Here is a 17,055-nt window from a genome sequence, read left to right as displayed (position 1 = left end):
TACAGTAATTGTGATCATTCCGCGCAATTAGCTTTATTTAATTTAGCTTTAAAATAACTCAGTGGTGGTTAGAAATGTTACTGACTTCCTTAAGTGAGGTGAGTATATATTATCGTCCCCTATACATCAGTACTTTGCTCTGGAACCATCATTAGCTGAAATCACGGCAGTTTCAAGTGTTTGGTTCTGCCGTCTATCAGTGAGTCTGATTGGTTTCCTACATTTGCTTTCAAAACCTCTCATGTCCAGACATGACTCAAGTAGAGCAAGTGATGAAATTATCANCAGGTGTTTGCTGAAATATTCCTCAAACATGCATGACAGAATCAACAGTCTAGGTATGTTTCTAACGTGGGACTAATGTGATGTGAAGCTCAAAGAAGCCAAGTTTACATAATACTGATCCTTTTAGCCTGCTTTTGAATTTGTGCATTTGCTGTCATACCCGAGCCATGCGTCTCCACTCAGGCATCATGGCCTGACAGGGACCACACCAAGGAGCGTAGAAGTCCACCGCCCAGGTCTGCCCTGCAGCTCTGCCTGCAACATCACCGCCCAACCTGGTTAAAGCTTACACTGAACTGACACCAATGCATTTCTACCAGAGCATGCTGAAGGAGTTTTAAGAAGATCTGAAAATGTTAAAGACATATTATTTTTCCACCTCTTGTCCATATGATTGAACAACTTTCCTTACATTCATTTAAAGTTTGTACCTTTAACTTTCTCTGTGAAGCTGGAGGGATCAAGGACCAGCACAGATGGGCTGACCAGATCCTGGAGAAGCAAAAATAAAAGAAATCACCTTTCTGATTACTGGTTACTTTCATAAAAGTAAAAAACAACACGGAACCCAATGGAAAGTTAAATATGACCTGTATGAACTCCAGGATGCCGTCAGCTGAGTGGTGTCCTTCGTATTCGTGCATGGAGGAGCCGTTAAAGATGACCGTGGTGGGGTACGCCTGGATGTTATACTGAAACACAAAGAGGGTGACGGCTGACCAACACATTTATCCCTCAGCACAAAACACCCAGAGGGTCTGAGCCTACCGTGGAGCACAAGTCATGGTGGATGGTGCAGTCCAAGGTGCCAAACTTCATCTGTCCAGCCAACTGGATGGAAGCTTTTCTCAGTTCAGGAAGTAAAGCTCGACACGGAGGACACCACTGCAACCAAGATGAGGATTTGTAACCCACCAAATTGTGTAGAAACTGAGCAGTTTTTGGGTCAGATATGAGTTGGATTAATATTTCTTCACTGTTTCTCAATATTAACGTTACAAAAGAATAAAAATCACATATACATAACACAAATACTTGCACTTCCAGTTATGAGTATTTGTGAGTGTTTGTGTTCTGGGTGTAGAACTAGAGCCCGTCCATCATGCAAACAGAGATTTGGTGGATCTTTACACAGAAGATTGCAAACTACAAAACATGCTAAAGGTTCGGTCGTGTTTACAGCCAATGGTGTGGTTCTTTTCAGCCTTCTGACTTGGTTTCTTCCTGTGGATTTATAAAGCCACAGGAAATCTACAATCCTCCATGTCACTAGACAGATAAAACCCAACTAAAAATAGCAACAGCATCTATTTGAAACCGTTTTAAAAAATCTACTAGGATGTATCAAAATCTAGAAGTACATTATAACACAAACAATCTGTTTTCCCAACCAGGTCTGCTGAAAATAATAAATATTAATATTACACTTCCTTAGTATTTGGAAGAATTGCCCTTTAAATGTAAGACTTGAGTCAAAGGATTTGAGTTTCCTTCCTTAAGATTATCACAATAGTTTTGTAGAGTTCTGGCCCATTCCTCTACCACCCCTTTAATGAATCTGAATTTGATCAAAGAACAATAAACTCCCTAAAAATATTCCCCATCTCATTATATTTTGGCATTTAACAAACAGAAATGATTCCAGTCTACAGTTCCAGAAGGTTTAACAAACCGGAGCAAAGAAGTCAACGAGCCAGGGCTCCTTCCTGTTGGAGGGGAAGTTGTCTGGCCTTAGCGTTGTCACGTGAGCGTGAACGCTATCCCTCGCAAAACCCACGATGTTGTACAACACGTCTTTACCTGCATACGGACACAGGACACCACGGACATTCAGACACTCTGAAACAAACTGACTGCACTGAAAGAGGCAAACAGGCAGTACTAGGATTAAATAAAAGAGGTGCGGTACTGACCGTGGTGGATCTCAAAGTCGTGGATTCCCAGTCCTTTAAAAACGGCCACGCAGGGTTTGTGGATGTACAGAGTCTGACACAGCTCAGAGTCTGCGACGCAGTCCACTCTGCCAACCTGGACAGACAAACGGCCGGTTGGGACCGTCAGGCTGAGACTTGTGGCAAAGCAGAGAGGCCGCATACCTGTATGTGATCGTTTCGAAGAAACGCCTGAAGCTTCTTGTACTCGCTGGAGGCCGATCGGCCGCTGAACATAAAACTGATCAACCAGCGATGGTGGGCCAGTTTCTTCTGCAAATGGTTAGATTTCAACATTTACTGCACGGTACATAAAATCTGATTAAGCAGCTGCTCTTGTGTTGCGTTTCTACCTTAAAACTATCACTCGTCAGCAGTTCCAGATCAGGCAGATGATCGATGACATGATTGTAGATCTCCCTGCTGTCCAAAGTCTTCAGCCACTAAAGTACATGAACATGAACCGAATCTTCAACATGAACCGAAGTATGACTTGGTGTACTTCCAACAATATGTCAGTCAATTACTAGCATGTTCTATCATACCAGTATGCTGCCTTGCGTATCCAGAGAACTTCCAGGAGGGAACAAAGCAGTGGCTCCACTTGTCACCTAAAACAGAAGAATTTTAAAAAATTCACTACACGTACTGTAAAAAAAAAAAAAACATTTACTTCATGTCAGCGGTATGTCTTACTTGAAAACTGTCGCAGAGCTGTTGCTGTGTGGGGCAGTCCATCCATCCCACCTTAACAAGACCGTCCTAAACCCAAACAACCGTCAGTCAGTCTGTTCTGACTGACTCTGTCAGTCACCGTTTTTAATTTTGTACGTGTATTGTTTGTTTTGTTGGTTTGAGATTTCTTGACAAAATTTTCAACTAAGAAAACCTAGCAGAGTATTATAATCTGGTCTAACAGTGACATAAATTATATACAAGGTTCTGACAGAGTCTGACAGAGTCAGTCAGAACAGCCTGACATGAAAATCTTTACAGATTTTCATGGGGTGCCACAAGGTTCAATCCTCGGACCGCTCCTATTTAATACCTACATGCTCCTGCAAGCTCTGGTTATAACAATATGTGTGTTAACTTCCTCCAGCTGAACAGAAACAAAAATGAAGTTATTATCTTTGAACTTGAAGAAAATGATCTCGAGTCAGCACATGGCTTCAGTTATTAGAGGGTGATTAGTGTTGTAGAGGGAATATAGAAAATATTCCAAGACCACAAAAACTGATGAATTTGTTTGTGAAATTGGTGGGGGGGGAACTTTATAGACCTCAAATATCATAGAACACCTCCTTAAATCAAACAACTTTATGTAGACTTATTGGAATAATGTCAAATAATGCAAAAGGATACAAATCTGTGGATGTAGTAGGAAGCGAGGTTGCTTGCTTGGTGAATTTAGATAAAACTAAATTTTTTAATCATTTCAAAAAGATGGTTTATGTCTGACTGATACACACTTTTATGACTGCTCATCAAAGTAACCTAATATTACTTGTCTACAGGTTTAAAACAATGGCCAATTCAAGAATCTGGATAAACTCCAGACTGACTGTTTTGTTGTCTCATTTTTTTTGGCTGATGACGTTAAACTCCAGCGAATTCAGCTGTTTTCTCACCAGCATTCCAGCAAGCTTCTGTCGTGTCCTCGGCTCCAAACAATCTGAGAAAGACAGACACGTGTCAGCATGTGGAGCAGAAATCTACAGAGTTATTCATTATATTTCTGATGACAGGAGTGTATATGTGTGTGTGTTATCAGCCCAATGTTTTGCACTGACAGCTGTGTTTGTTACCTCCGGTATCAGAGCAGAAGGTGATAAGCCAGCCGAGTCCTGACGAGAACGCGTTCTCTATCTCAGTGAACACATTGCCTGGAGAGGAAGAGGAAATAAGAGGCTGAACAGAAAGAAACTCCTTCCAAGGTGTGTACAGAAGTGGTTTGAAATTACAGAAACAAACTGTGAATTAAGAGAGACGGGTTACAGCTGGCAACAGCCGGTCAAAACGTTTCAAAAGCCAGAGATTCAAAGCCACAAAATTCTGACCAGTTCATCTTAAACCAACAAAATAGAAAACCTGTGTGCAATTTACTAAACGAAAGCAATATAGAACTTACAATACAGATGCATATTGTGTTATTAATAGATGGTTGACGGAAAAGTTGACAGATTTGAAATGTTTGGTCTGAAAATGGATGAAGGATGAGCTCACCCTGCCACAGTTCAGTGACCTTTGTAGTGATGAACTGCATGGAGAAGCGAACCAGGTTGTCTCTGTTCCTCTCCCCTGTGAATTTCTCCGGCCTCTGCAGAAACACACAGATGGATCAGAGGCTGGTCCTCATAGGGTGAACTCTGCTTGTGCTGCAAGTCGTTGAGAAGAAACTCTGATCTGGAGATTCACAAACCAGCAATGTGGCATCTTCCCACAGGCTGCCGGAAAGCTGGTGATTTTATTGAGACACTATAACCAGCTGCTTTAAAACAATAAAAATGAACATTACTTGAACTATACTTGAATGACATGTTCTGACGTTTTCTGTTTTGATTGAGAAGTGGCTAAAAGAAATGTGCCTCTGTAGTCACGCTTCCATTGACATATAAATGAGCAACTAAATTAGCTTAATGGACACACGTCAATTTAAAAAAAAAACTTTCATCGTTTGATAGCATTTTGAATTGAATTAATATGAGTTACAGTGACATTTAAATTAACTTTGGGATCAATAAAGTGTTTTGTTTTTTTTTTTATTAAATTTTGAACTGAATTGAAAAAGTTTTGGCGCTAAGATACGGCGGTTTGTTGGCCAAATAAAAATTGGTTTATTTCACAAAACTGTGATGGGAACAGTATTTTCGGATGTTACTACTAGTGGAAAAGACAAGAAAGATGACCGGCTGGAGCTTCATGGTACAACATGTTTTTTTGTTAATGACTTATTGTGTGAACAAAATCACGTGTGATTTTAACTGCACTGGAAACACCACAAACGTGAAATTGTGTTTCTTCGACATTAATGGGATATTGACAAAGTTTTAACTTGTAGTGGAAACGCAGCTTGTGTTGCATCGCATTCACACTCCTTGGAAAAAGGGAAGTCGTGGATGACTGATAAAGATTTACAAGACACTGACATCAACTTCAAAGGAGTTGATTAAAATAATTTACAATATTGAGTATGACAGCAGTATAAATAAGCATATGTAAAACAGACCTGTCCTGCTCTATAGATGTACAGGCTGGGATAGCTGTTGATGCCTTTCCTCCTGCACAGATGGTTGTTGTCTCCACAGTTCACCGCTCCAATCCGGATGACTCCGTCCATCTCCTTGGCAAACTCCCTCCACTGCATGCAGAAAACAAAGTTAGAGTTTGACAAAAGGAAGGTTTACTTAATTATTAAGTTTACAAACACAACACATCTGTTTCATTAGAGATCCAGCTGTAGCATACGAAGCCTGAACTCGAGTCAAGTCAGCCACCACCGACATTTGGAGATTCACCAAAAGCTTATTGCATACACACTCAGGGTGCATTCTCCGTTTAGTCTGATTTAACAGAACTCTAGTCCGTTTGACTAGAAAGCCCGGTTTGTTTGGGGAGGTGTGAACGTGCAATCGAAGTCTGATGTGGACCAAAAAGCCGAACTCTGGTCCGCCTACAAACCTAGGTCTCGGTTCGGTTTACGTGAACTCTACTGCATTTTGAATGCATATGTGAACACCGGAGACCGCTCTGAAGATATGCAGCAGGCTCTAGCGTAGGGCATTCTGGGTAAATACAACCAAAACAAACATAAGAGTTTAACATTAGCTGGAGAAACAGCTTGTGGTCTTTGACTGAAGACAAAAGAAAAAACATACAGCCTCTTAAAAAAAAACAAAAAACACTACTACATTTTTGTTTACATTTTATGAAGAAGGAAGTTGTGCACATCATCTTCTGACATTTTTGCATCATTTCCTTCAGTGGCTCTTGGTGCAGCGCCACCAAAGGAGAGGAGGGGAACAGGTTTATAGGCTGCATGACACTCCATCTGCTCTTGTGAAGACACGCTCTCTGATTAATTCGTCTAATAATTGCTTGACCATATAGGGACGGAGCTTTCATCCCCAGATTGTCTGTTGATGGATATGTTCCGAACATAAATAAAACAAGACTGTGATGTCACAGCGAAGGTAACAGTCTTCTTTATAACAATGTCAATTCTACTTTGGTAAAGGTGGTAAACTTGAAGCAGCATGAAAATGTGGCAAGTAAACAGATTTTCAATTCCAAAGTCAGCATTTTCTTGTTTTTTTGTTTCTTTTTTTTTTTTTAACAAGAGTCAGCAGCTAGAAATTCAAGTGTGTTCAGAAACAGCTGGCAACACACCTGAATTTCCCCAAGACTCCAGAGGCGTGTTTAGTGTGTCTATTTGTTTTGGTGTTTTATTACCGTCGGAGCCAGCTGGTGGCAGTGCGAGCATCGTGGGAAGTAGAAGTTGACAAACCAGATTTCTCCAGAGTTCACTGCTGCTTCTAGAACACAAATGCATAGAAGTTTACCCACCATTTTTAACCCACATGGTGGCAGTTCTCATCACTTTACTTGCAACAGTTTACTTCTTCATTTGCTGATTTTTGCAGTTGCTTTCTTTGTTTAAACCTTACCAAAGTCTCCGCTGTCCAAAGTGATAATCTCCAGATCATCATCGTAGATACCTGTAACAGACAGACCGATACATTAGTCGCAATACGATACAAACATCATGATAGGAGGAGTTGGTGGTTGCAGAAGTAGATGGAGCCTTACCAAAGTCATAGCGGTAGAAGTTCCAGCTCTCATAGCGTCCTCCCTGCTGCTCGTCCAATCCCTTTTCTCCATATTTATCATATTTCTTTCTCAAGTCTTCGTCTTTCAGCACTTCATACGCCCGATTCACCTTCAGGAACTTCTCGTGAGCCGAGGAGTCACCCTAAGCAATCATTGGTCAGCATTAACGATGACAAGCATACTTTAATCTACCAAAATGTTTGAGATGTTTGGCTTTTCCTGTCGGTGACTCACAGGGTTTTTGTCAGGATGCATGGTGAGCGCCAGCTTCTTGAACGCCTGTCGGATCTCTCTTGTCGTCGCTTCCCTGCTGACCCCCAGCAGCTCGTAGTAGTCTGACTCTTTAGCACAAACCGCTGCCAGCAAGATGGCAAAGACGAAAACCAGGGACAGCGTGAGGGTAACAGGCCTTAGGAGCCTGTGGACGACCCTGGGCCCCATCACCGGTCCTTCTTCTGTAACCCCTATAACCTGGAACTGAAGGAGAATATCCTCAAAATGTATTTCTGTCATACAGATCTTGTCATTCTACCACCACTACACGGCTATATGATATTCTTCTATAATGTATAAACCCTCCAAGCAGATCCACTTTTGTCTCACTAGTCCAAAGAATAGTTTTCAAAGTGTCTTGAGAATTATCAAGATATTTTTTGCCAAATGGATTTAACTGGAAGTGAATATCATTAAAGCTGGTCTTCAACAAAGGGCTGCCGCCACGGCCATGTTAGTATTAATATCCGACTTGCGTTTTTGGCCGAACAACATGGGTGGGAAAAAAAAAGATAAAAGTTGGTTTCTCGTGCGCTAATTTCACGTGCGCACGAGAGAACAATGTGAAAGACAAGATGTTTAATCTACCTCGCCTTCCGTGAGTTTGTGAGTGACATTATCACATATATTTAGTGTTTTCAGAAAATTTCATTTACTTTCTGCAACCATTCTTTACAGTAGTAGTTTGTGAACATGACTTGGTTGGCTACCAAGAGTATCTCTTGCGCACCGAGAAACTGTACGCTCCATTTTTAAAGACAAACGTGACAACTTTCAGCTTCCTAACTGAAAAAAATGCACCAAATTCTACATCACAAAAGGCAAACAACGTTTCTTTTAATCAGAAACATCCCTCACAACCAAGTAGTCTCTAAATGAAAACTATAAATCTCCACCTAATAAAATTGCTTGCACAAGAGTAAAACATTCCAGTACATTCGTTACTTGACCAGTAACAAGTTATAGAAAGAAAATGCAGTTATAACGACAATTAATTTCTACCCAGTCTAAGTTCAAACTTTTGTTAAGGACAATAAATGTATCAACATTCTGAAAAGCGTTATTTTCACAGTATAGAAAGCCTTGTTTAATAGGCTAAGCTAAGCTAATTGGAACAAAAACTACTTATTAGCCTGTTAACCGCTACAGACGGGTACAGACGGTGCGGAATTGTGGTTAAAGCGAATATTTCCTGTAATGTATTTCCTGTAATTTACAAACGCTTTTGCGTGAATAAAACCAGAGCTTTGTTACCTTCGAAGAGATTCAACACCTTCCAGCCTGCAGATGAAGATCCGCATCAGCATCCGGCTCATGCCGGTATCAAGTTGTACACAATAACGGGGTCAACTTCCGTCTCTTTTCATTCAAAATAAAGTCTTGCCGATAACCGAAACGTTAAAAACAAACTCGTGACTGCGTCGTTCAGTTCGTACTTCTATGCTTCCCATCTAAGAGCCAGTAAAAGAAAGGGAGGGAGCGTTTCCAAATACGCACGGCTGAATTTGAACTTTTATTTTGACACCAGAAGCTTCAGACTCACGGAACCTAGCTCCAATATTTATGGGACTTTGATGAAATTTGACGCTCCGCAACCACATGAAGATGACGTAAAGTATGGTGCGTTCGAAAATTGTTCCGTTTATAATTTCATATTTCGAAAATATTTTACCTTAAATTCTGATTTGTCTGATACCCAATAAACCCATTAGATAAATAATTATTTGTCTAAATTATAAATTAAAGGCATACTTTTAAAAATGTACACACAATATCTGAAATTGTATAATAACATGTTGTTCAGAGACAATTTTAAGCATACATCATCATTAAGGTAACTGAAAAGGGAGAGAGTTTTAAGTGTTAGTTTTGAATAGTTTTATAATAAATTATTTTGTTGATTGTGTTTCAAACCCATGGCCAGAAAACGATTGACTTGGTTATAGTTTAAACATCTTGTCTAGATAAAAGTTAAGTGTTATTTGTCATGTTTGCCAGGTGGTCTAAATACCATGGACAACTAACATACTCGCAACTTTTCAACCGGAAATGGGCTTTAAAAGTCTCTAAGATTTATTTCTGCTTTTAGCTTAAAAGCCAGTATATTCAAACAGGTAGAACACATATGAGAAAGTACTTTGGTTTTGTATTATTATTATTATTATTATTATTATTATTATTATTATTATTATTATTATATGTGATTAATTCGGAAAGAATTACGATATCTTAGTGTGCCCGGAAACACATTTTTAACATTTCTGAATATTTAAAATGTGCGGGTACGTGTAAAAAAACGACACACTCGAACGTCTCACCGATCCCATCAGTTACATGCGCCGGAAGTTTCTGCAGGCGAACCATCAGCTCACTCCAGCAATAATTTCAGCTCTCCGTGAACACGCTGTAGTTCGCTCAAAAAGCGGGCATTAAACCGCTCAACTTGTCCGCATTAGACCATTTAATAAAAAGGTTTGTGTGACAACAACAGGAAGTTACAGTTAGTGAAGAGCTAGCTCTGCCGGCTGAGTTTGTTAGCCACTGGCCTCTTTTCTCCCTTTCGTCACTTCCTACTTTTGAAACTCGCGGCTGTAGAAAAAGAAGAAAATGGAGTTACAAGGTACTGTAACTTTTATACAATCTTCTTCTCGCGCTCTGCTAGTGTTAAAGTGATTTTCACTTAATGTTGTGTGCTCAAGAACACGGAAAGCAGCTTTATATCTTGCTTTGAAACACAGTTAACCATTACTCATTCCGTTAGGATATTTTTTGCTCTCTACAGTAATTGTGATCATTCCGCGCAATTAGCTTTATTTAATTTAGCTTTAAAATAACTCAGTGGTGGTTAGAAATGTTACTGACTTCCTTAAGTGAGGTGAGTATATATTATCGTCCCCTATACATCAGTACTTTGCTCTGGAACCATCATTAGCTGAAATCACGGCAGTTTCAAGTGTTTGGTTCTGCCGTCTATCAGTGAGTCTGATTGGTTTCCTACATTTGCTTTCAAAACCTCTCATGTCCAGACATGACTCAAGTAGAGCAAGTGATGAAATTATCACTCATTTAATATTTAAAAATGGCTTCATCTGACAGACCAAAATATGAAGTTGAGTGGAATTTTTTTTAAGTACGAAGATGAAAATAATTCATACAAGTAACGAAAAAATAAAATCAAGGAAGAGAAAATTTTTTCCAAATCAGTTTTTTTCATTAAGAACTTATAGAACTTAAACAAAAAATGTGCGAATTTTTGTTTTTCATTCAGTTGGTGGAGAATACAGAAATTTTACTCAAGTCAGAGTGGCGATACTGACTTGAGTAAAAAGTACAGGGTAGAGCAATCCTACCCTGTACTTTAAAATTACTCAAGTAAAAAGTACAGGGTAGTAAAAATACTCCTAACAGTAGATTTATTTATTTATTTAAAAAAAAAAAAGTTACTGAATTACTAAACATAAATGAGTAAATGTAAATAGTTATTACCCAACTCTGTTTCCTACCAAGTTAAACCTCAACGCGATACACTGAAGTTTAAGATTACATTTTTACAAAACATGAAGGATTTCTGTGGAATATAACCCTTGATAATTGTCCTGCTGTCGCTGTCTTGCAGTGGGCTCTGAACCAATGACTCTGGGTTCTCCCACTTCGCCAAAGCCGACTTCCGGAGCTCAGTTTCTTCCCGGTTTCCTCATGGGTGACCTGCCGGCACCAGCCAGCCCACAGCCCCGCCCTTTCAGCCTGACCTCGCCCCTCGCAGAGAGCCTGAGTGCAAGTCGAGGTCAGCAGAACAAAGCTGGATGTTGCTGTTGTTGTTGTGGGCAGTGTGTGTGTGTTAATCTGGAGTTTGTTTCAGGAAGCGCCAGTAGCGGAGGAGGTTCGGCCCCGCAGCCCGTCGTCCCCACGCCAAAAGATAAGAGCGGAGCGCCACCTGTTCGCAGCATCTACGACGACATGGTCACCATGGGAACGCCGCTCAGTGCACTCAAGCAGGTTGGTAGGCAGCCGGGTAAAAGAGTAGGACGATGAGACAGCCAGGTGAACCGGAAAGAGCAGTTAGCAAAAAGGACTTTATTTTGGCTAATCTAAGATCAGCTGCATCTCCATTAACCATAGGAATTTCACAGATTGAAATTTGCTTAATGGAAACACACCAATTTAGAAAAGAATTCAAGTTTTTCAATTTAAAAAAAGGAACTCCATGAGGTGGTTTTTCGAAACAGAACTGCAATGGGGTTCTGCTGTGGTGGAGCAGAGGTTAAGCACAACCCACGTAAGGAGGCCTTAATCCGTCGCAGGTCCGATTCCCGGCCTGGTGACCTTTGCCGCATGTCTTTCCCTTCTCTTTACCTACTTAGCACTTTCAAATAAAGGCCACTAGAGCCAGAAAAAAAGAAAAGCTGCAATGGAAAGACTTTTTCTGCTTCACACCTGTCACATGATCAACAGTCGGATGTTACTACTAGTGAAAACCACAAAGAAGACAACAGGAAGTGGTTGACTTTGTAGTTTTTTGTACAATATTTACATCCGTCGCTGCCATGATTTTTAATGACTTATTGCGTGAACAAGCGTCTTCATGGGTGATTTTGAGATCTTTTTTTTTTTTTTACAAAATTGTGTTTTTTCAACATTAGCAGAATATCAACAAAGATTTGCACAAATTTGTACTGCAAACGTAGCTGGTGGCTGATCTCTTAAGGCATAAACGTCAACATGGGGTCTCTGTTTTGTTTCAGTCTTTTCCAGTCATGCAGTCTCCCCTCTCGGCACGCCAGGCCTCCACTCCAGGAGCAGGTGCGTACTGATACGCCCCTCACTGACTCGGTTATCATAAAGTGAACCCCGGCTTGACCCCGTTTTCCTGTGTGCTGTCCAGTGTTCCAGCAGGGGTGCCTTTCTCCGGCGCAGGTGGATCCTTTCTACAGTCAGGGGGAGTCTCTGTCATCTGACGACCAGCTGGACCAGACCTGGGTCACCGTCTTTGGGTATTCATACTCGACCACGCTCTAGCCTGTTAGCTTTACAGTCACTTGCAGAAATCACTGGAAAATATTTTAATATATTTCGTTTTTGGTCATGTTACGATCATAAAGAAAACCAGTATGAAAGCACTTCGGCTGCAGCAGTATGGTAAGTCACTGATGTGTGTTTCAGTTTTCCTCCAGCCTCAGCCTCTTACATCCTGCTGCAGTTCGCTCAGTATGGAAACATTCTCAAACACACGGTGAGAACAGCTAGTTACTGATTTTAGTGGTTTATCTCAATTACAAACCGACTGACACACACACACACACACACACACAAACTGGTGATGTGTTGGCAGATGGCGTCTCCTGGGAACTGGATGCACCTCCAGTACCAGTCCAGACTGCAGGCCAGGAAGGCCCTGTCCAAAGACGGGAAGGTGTTTGGAGACTCCATCATGGTGGGAGTGAAGCCCTGCATTGACAAGGTGCGTTCCTGCTGTTACCCAGCATGCCGTCTGTTTCTGTTTCACTTAAATTCTAAGTTTAACCCTTACTCGTTTCTCCCAGAGTGTGATGGGGAGCAGTGAAGCCGTCTCTCCACCCCTCTCCGTCTCCTCCTCTGCTCTCCCCTCCACCCCTCGGTCTGCCATCCGGCCCCTCAGCGCCTCCTACAGGAGCTCCGGCAGCGACTACCAGGTGACTTCACATCTCCATCTCACTCTGTCTGCGTTTCCATTCGCCTTAGAATTGCGCCAGTTGGAATTACGAAAAAGAATTTACTCAGTGAAAATGTTTTTGATGGCTTTTCTACATCTGTGTACTAGGGCCATGGTACATATAAAAAAAAAGGATGAGTACATTTCTGCCAAAAACATCTCAGAAATTTTCTACAAAAAACAAAAAAATCTCTGAATTTGAAAAGTCGAAAATTTGCTAGAAAGAACTCAGAAATGAATAGATTAATCTCAGAAATTTTCTAGAAATAAAACTTGGACATTTCTGAGTTTGAAAAGTTGTAAATTTTCTAGAAATTTATTTTAATAAGAAACTTAGTTTTCTTTCTAGAAAACTCAAAATCTCTCAACATTTCTGAGTATTTTGGTGGAAATGTACTACAATCTCCATCTATTTATGCATTTATCTTTGTCTACTACACCGTCATATTTTTGCGCCATATCAAAATTATTGTATTTTGCAAAGCTGCAGAGAAAACACTTTTGTCACATCACACGAGTCATATGATCAACACTTGGATTAGCAAAGGATGATGGTCCAGTTTTAACGATCTGTTGCGTGAACAAACATATTCACGTGTGATTTTAATTTCATTTCTTATTTAACGGAAACACCGCGACTGCGAAGCTGTGTTTTTCAACATTAGCGAAACATCAAAGTTTTGCGCACATTAGTAGTGGAAACGCAGCTTCTGTCTCTGCATGCAGACTCGTTCTCAGTCGCTTCAGCTTGAACATCTGTGTACATCTGTCCATGCTCAGGTGGTGACAGACAGACAGACGCCCAGGAAGGACGACAGCTTTGTTTCCAAAGCTATGGAGTACATGTTTGGCTGGTGATGAGAGAGGAGTATATGCAGATGGAGAAAAGGATTCACTACAGTGTGTTTGGGTGTGTGTGTGTGTGTGTGTGCGTGTGTGTGTGAGAGAGAGAGAGAGAGAGACACGGTTGGAGAATCTCTCTGTCTGCTTAATTTTATCATGAATTTTTAATGTCTTTTTCTCAATAAAGTTTGTCTTTTTCCTTAATCTAATTGAGAGTCATTTCATTTTAATTGGGCACCAGGTGGGAATGCAGTCAAGGTGACCACTGGAGACGGACACCAGCCCCCACATGACCAGGCAAAGGGATGGACAGACAGACGGATACATGGATGTAAATAAGACAGAAAAATTAGAGTTTAAAAACAAGAAAAATCATCTTTTTGTGATGATGATGCAGGGTTTTATCAGGTAAGGAGAGATTCTAACTGCTGAGGAAAAACATGTCTGTTGGCATGTGTCGGGACAGGGTGTCCACACATATTTCAGAATAACTCAGGTTCACTCTGACATATTTTTGCCTATTTTAGGTAGCGCACAAGACACTTTTTGTGATTAAACAACATAAAACGTGTCTATATTTAGACACTTAATTTCATTTTGTGCGCTAAGTAATGATTAGCTTCAGGAATTGGGGTTTCACTGAACATGAAATATTCCCTGTTGACATGTGGCTCTTTGACCAAAACAACCAATCAGAACAACCAATCAGAGCCAAGAGGCGGGTCTTGGCGCTACCAATCATCCTCATGTGCTCAGTGTGTAGAAACAACTTACCATTACAGGAAAACTTTATTCGCCATTGGTGGGACTGCTAACTAGCGTTAGCATTCACGGTCGGCTCCTCCTGGCTCTGATTGGTTGTTTCTGATTTTTGCAGTTTGCTCTGGGGGAAGGCAAAGACTACCTGTCGCATATTATACAACACATTTTATATACTTACTTTTTTTAAATTATTTTATCTACATTCTTTTCTAATTCAGTTAGTCAATTATTTCCTTCTCGCTTTTTACTCGTTTTTAATTGATTTTTAATCTCTTACTCTTGATTTTTCTGTAAAGCACCTTGGATAGTCTTGTACACCAAATGTGTTACACAAATAAATTTTCCTTGATTATACTGTCACGACATAATCACAGTTATGTATGTATTTTATTTATTTATTTGAATTAAAGTTACATTCCTGCTACTTATCCTCTAGATGTTCTAGGATAATTTTTTCAACTCAACTCAGAGTTTGGGACCTAAAATTCTACATTTTGGTATATAAAGAACTAAAGTGGTGCTGCAGTGATTATGTGATTTTAGCCAGATGTGCAATTCAACGCGGGAGAACAATAAATCGCTCAAAACATCTCTGAAGAAAAAAAAAAAAGTCCCTGCAAAGAAAAGCGGGTGCAGCAGATTCTCCTTTTAATTAGAAAGAATGATGTGTCCAGTAGATGGAGCTATAAACTTTATGACACATCCTCCAGGCAGCTTAGGAAACCAGGGAGCTACATAAAAGAAGACATCCTCGGAGAGGAACTTAGGAAAATATTTTCACACGGGATAAATTAGGTTCTTAGAGAAATAACTGAAAATAAATATTTAAATTTAAGAAACAACTAATGATTATAATGCAAACGAGCTGGCATCACACCCTCTGTTAGCCTTCATAGCGAGTTGAGCAACATTTTTCTCACAGGGAGGTGCTCCTTTGTGCTCCAACTGTTTATACAAATGCATATTGTGTTCGGATGACTGACTAACAGAAGGTGAGTCGCAGCTCACTGATGAATCTGCTCACAGATGGTTTAATGTTGTGTCTTTACATCTTAAAACGTTACGTGTGAGTGATGGATCGCTACAGCTCCTCCAGAGTTACCGCAAGACTCTTGTCTTCTTCTCTGATTAATGATGTCCTCATCAGACATGTCTGTTTGAGTGGATGGATATATTTTTTGATAGTTTTGCAGTTGTGATGCCTTTTCGGAGCCGTAACCACAGCGGGCTAAAAAGAAGCACTGAACTCAACGCAGTTTTTCATGGTGAACCAGTAACATTACAACCCAAGTAATAGAAAGAAACCAAAACAAATAATTTCAGAAATGAAGTTACGTGTAATAATGTGAAATGACACAAGGAAAAAGTATTGAACCCTCACAAAAAAAAAAAAAATTGGAGTAGGCCAAGACACCAGTTGAGATCTATCGGTGATTAGAAAACTATCCAGCTCGTTCGGTCCAAACGGATAGATGGATGGGTACTTTGACTAGGAGCTGCAGCTTTGTGCTCAGGCATCTGGAATGTTTCGAGATCAGTCCACGACCTCAGGTTTCACCGTATCTATTACGGCTCATTCTAAAATAAACTGGAGCAGAGGTATGAAGGTCGATGACTCTGAAGTTCCTGTTGTAGCGTAGAGACGACGAAGGTGGGTTCCAGGATTGGATGATATAGCTTTGAATTCAATACAGGCTTCTTGTCTTTGTATACACACACACACACTCCACACTAAGATCATCAAATGCTAATGTCTGACAAAGTGAATACAAAAAGCAGTTTTCAAATTACAGTTTCATGTATGACGGGATATAAGCTGCCCAAACCAACCTGGCCTTGTGTGAGAAGGTGATTACTCCCTGCAGACTGGGTGTCTCAACCTTGGCAGCACTGACTGAACCCCAATGATAACCTGCAATGAGCCTTTCACATCTCTGCAGAGAAACGTTGACCGACCAAGCCTCCATTTTGCTCAAGACGGTGGTAAATATTCTGTCACCCCGAGGTAACAAAGCCCGGAGTTTTCTGGGAAATGTGAGATGGGTCTTTGGCTGTTTTTATTTTATTTTATTTTATTTTATTTTTTTCAGCACATGTTTTGGCCTCAGAACATTGCCATAGATGCCGTCTCTGCCCAGCCTGTCTTTCTCCTTCCCCACTGTTTCATGTTGTCTCCTTTTGTAGGTAGCGGTTCACACTGTGGTCCACTGGAACCCTGAAGCTTTAGATATGACTTTGTAAAACTTTCCAAACTGACGGATTTCAGAGACTTCGTTTCTCGTCTTGGATTTCTTTTTTTTAAAGCTGCAGTATGTTTTTTTTTTTTAACAAAAAAAATGTTTTTTTTTTACACTGTTTTTAAAACTGTCACCATGTTGTGACAATATGGTATGAGACAGATAATCTGTAAAAAGATAAATCTCCTCCAGCTTCTCCCTGAGC

General features: G+C 40.4%; 2 protein-coding genes across 3 annotated transcripts; one reads left to right on the top strand and one right to left on the bottom strand.

The window, feature by feature from the left end:
- Positions 1-334: 334 nt before the first annotated feature.
- Positions 335-8,899, bottom strand: LOC103151392 (dnaJ homolog subfamily C member 10-like). Its single transcript, XM_007571432.2, has 19 exons — positions 8,574-8,899; positions 7,281-7,523; positions 7,026-7,188; positions 6,884-6,934; positions 6,669-6,751; positions 5,446-5,577; positions 4,443-4,536; positions 4,025-4,102; positions 3,848-3,891; positions 2,913-2,978; positions 2,762-2,827; positions 2,570-2,659; positions 2,382-2,489; positions 2,199-2,313; positions 1,958-2,085; positions 1,054-1,170; positions 876-977; positions 717-777; positions 335-540 (listed from the first exon to the last, which is right to left on the bottom strand). Exons 2-19 carry the CDS (start codon positions 7,485-7,487, stop codon positions 440-442), a joined length of 1,806 nt encoding a protein of 601 aa, XP_007571494.1. The 5' UTR covers positions 7,488-7,523; positions 8,574-8,899; the 3' UTR covers positions 335-439.
- Positions 8,900-9,629: 730 nt separating this feature from the next.
- Positions 9,630-14,059, top strand: nup35 (nucleoporin 35). 2 transcript variants are annotated; one of them, XM_016681398.1, is made up of 9 exons: positions 9,630-9,791; positions 10,936-11,103; positions 11,179-11,315; positions 12,062-12,119; positions 12,202-12,310; positions 12,480-12,549; positions 12,649-12,777; positions 12,860-12,988; positions 13,789-14,059. In XM_016681398.1, the coding sequence occupies exons 2-9, from the start codon at positions 10,950-10,952 to the stop codon at positions 13,864-13,866; spliced, it is 864 nt and encodes a 287-aa protein (XP_016536884.1). In that variant the 5' UTR covers positions 9,630-9,791; positions 10,936-10,949; the 3' UTR covers positions 13,867-14,059. The 2 variants fall into 2 exon arrangements, with proteins under 2 accessions (XP_016536884.1, XP_007571493.1); XM_007571431.2 differs by having other exon boundaries at positions 9,630-9,939.
- The last annotated feature ends 2,996 nt before the right edge of the window (positions 14,060-17,055 follow it).

Source organism: Poecilia formosa, unplaced genomic scaffold, assembly GCF_000485575.1.
Source record: "Poecilia formosa unplaced genomic scaffold, Poecilia_formosa-5.1.2 Scaffold280, whole genome shotgun sequence".
NCBI lineage: Eukaryota > Metazoa > Chordata > Actinopteri > Cyprinodontiformes > Poeciliidae > Poecilia > Poecilia formosa.
This window is presented reverse-complemented; position numbering and strand designations above follow the sequence as displayed.

Excerpts from the sequence above, each read along its gene's own strand:
- LOC103151392 (XM_007571432.2), bottom strand. The coding sequence starts at position 7,487 with ATGGGGCCCAGGGTCGTCCACAGGCTCCTAAGGCCTGTTACCCTCACG. Across the intron at positions 2,828-2,912 it reads AGCTCTGCGACAGTTTTCAA|GTGACAAGTGGAGCCACTGC; the intron begins GTAAGACATACC and ends CTTCTGTTTTAG. Across the intron at positions 541-716 it reads CTTCACAGAGAAAGTTAAAG|GCAGAGCTGCAGGGCAGACC; the intron begins GTACAAACTTTA and ends GTGATGTTGCAG.
- nup35 (XM_007571431.2), top strand. Across the intron at positions 12,120-12,201 it reads GGCCTCCACTCCAGGAGCAG|TGTTCCAGCAGGGGTGCCTT; the intron begins GTGCGTACTGAT and ends TGTGCTGTCCAG. Across the intron at positions 12,311-12,479 it reads ACCTGGGTCACCGTCTTTGG|TTTTCCTCCAGCCTCAGCCT; the intron begins GTATTCATACTC and ends TGTGTGTTTCAG.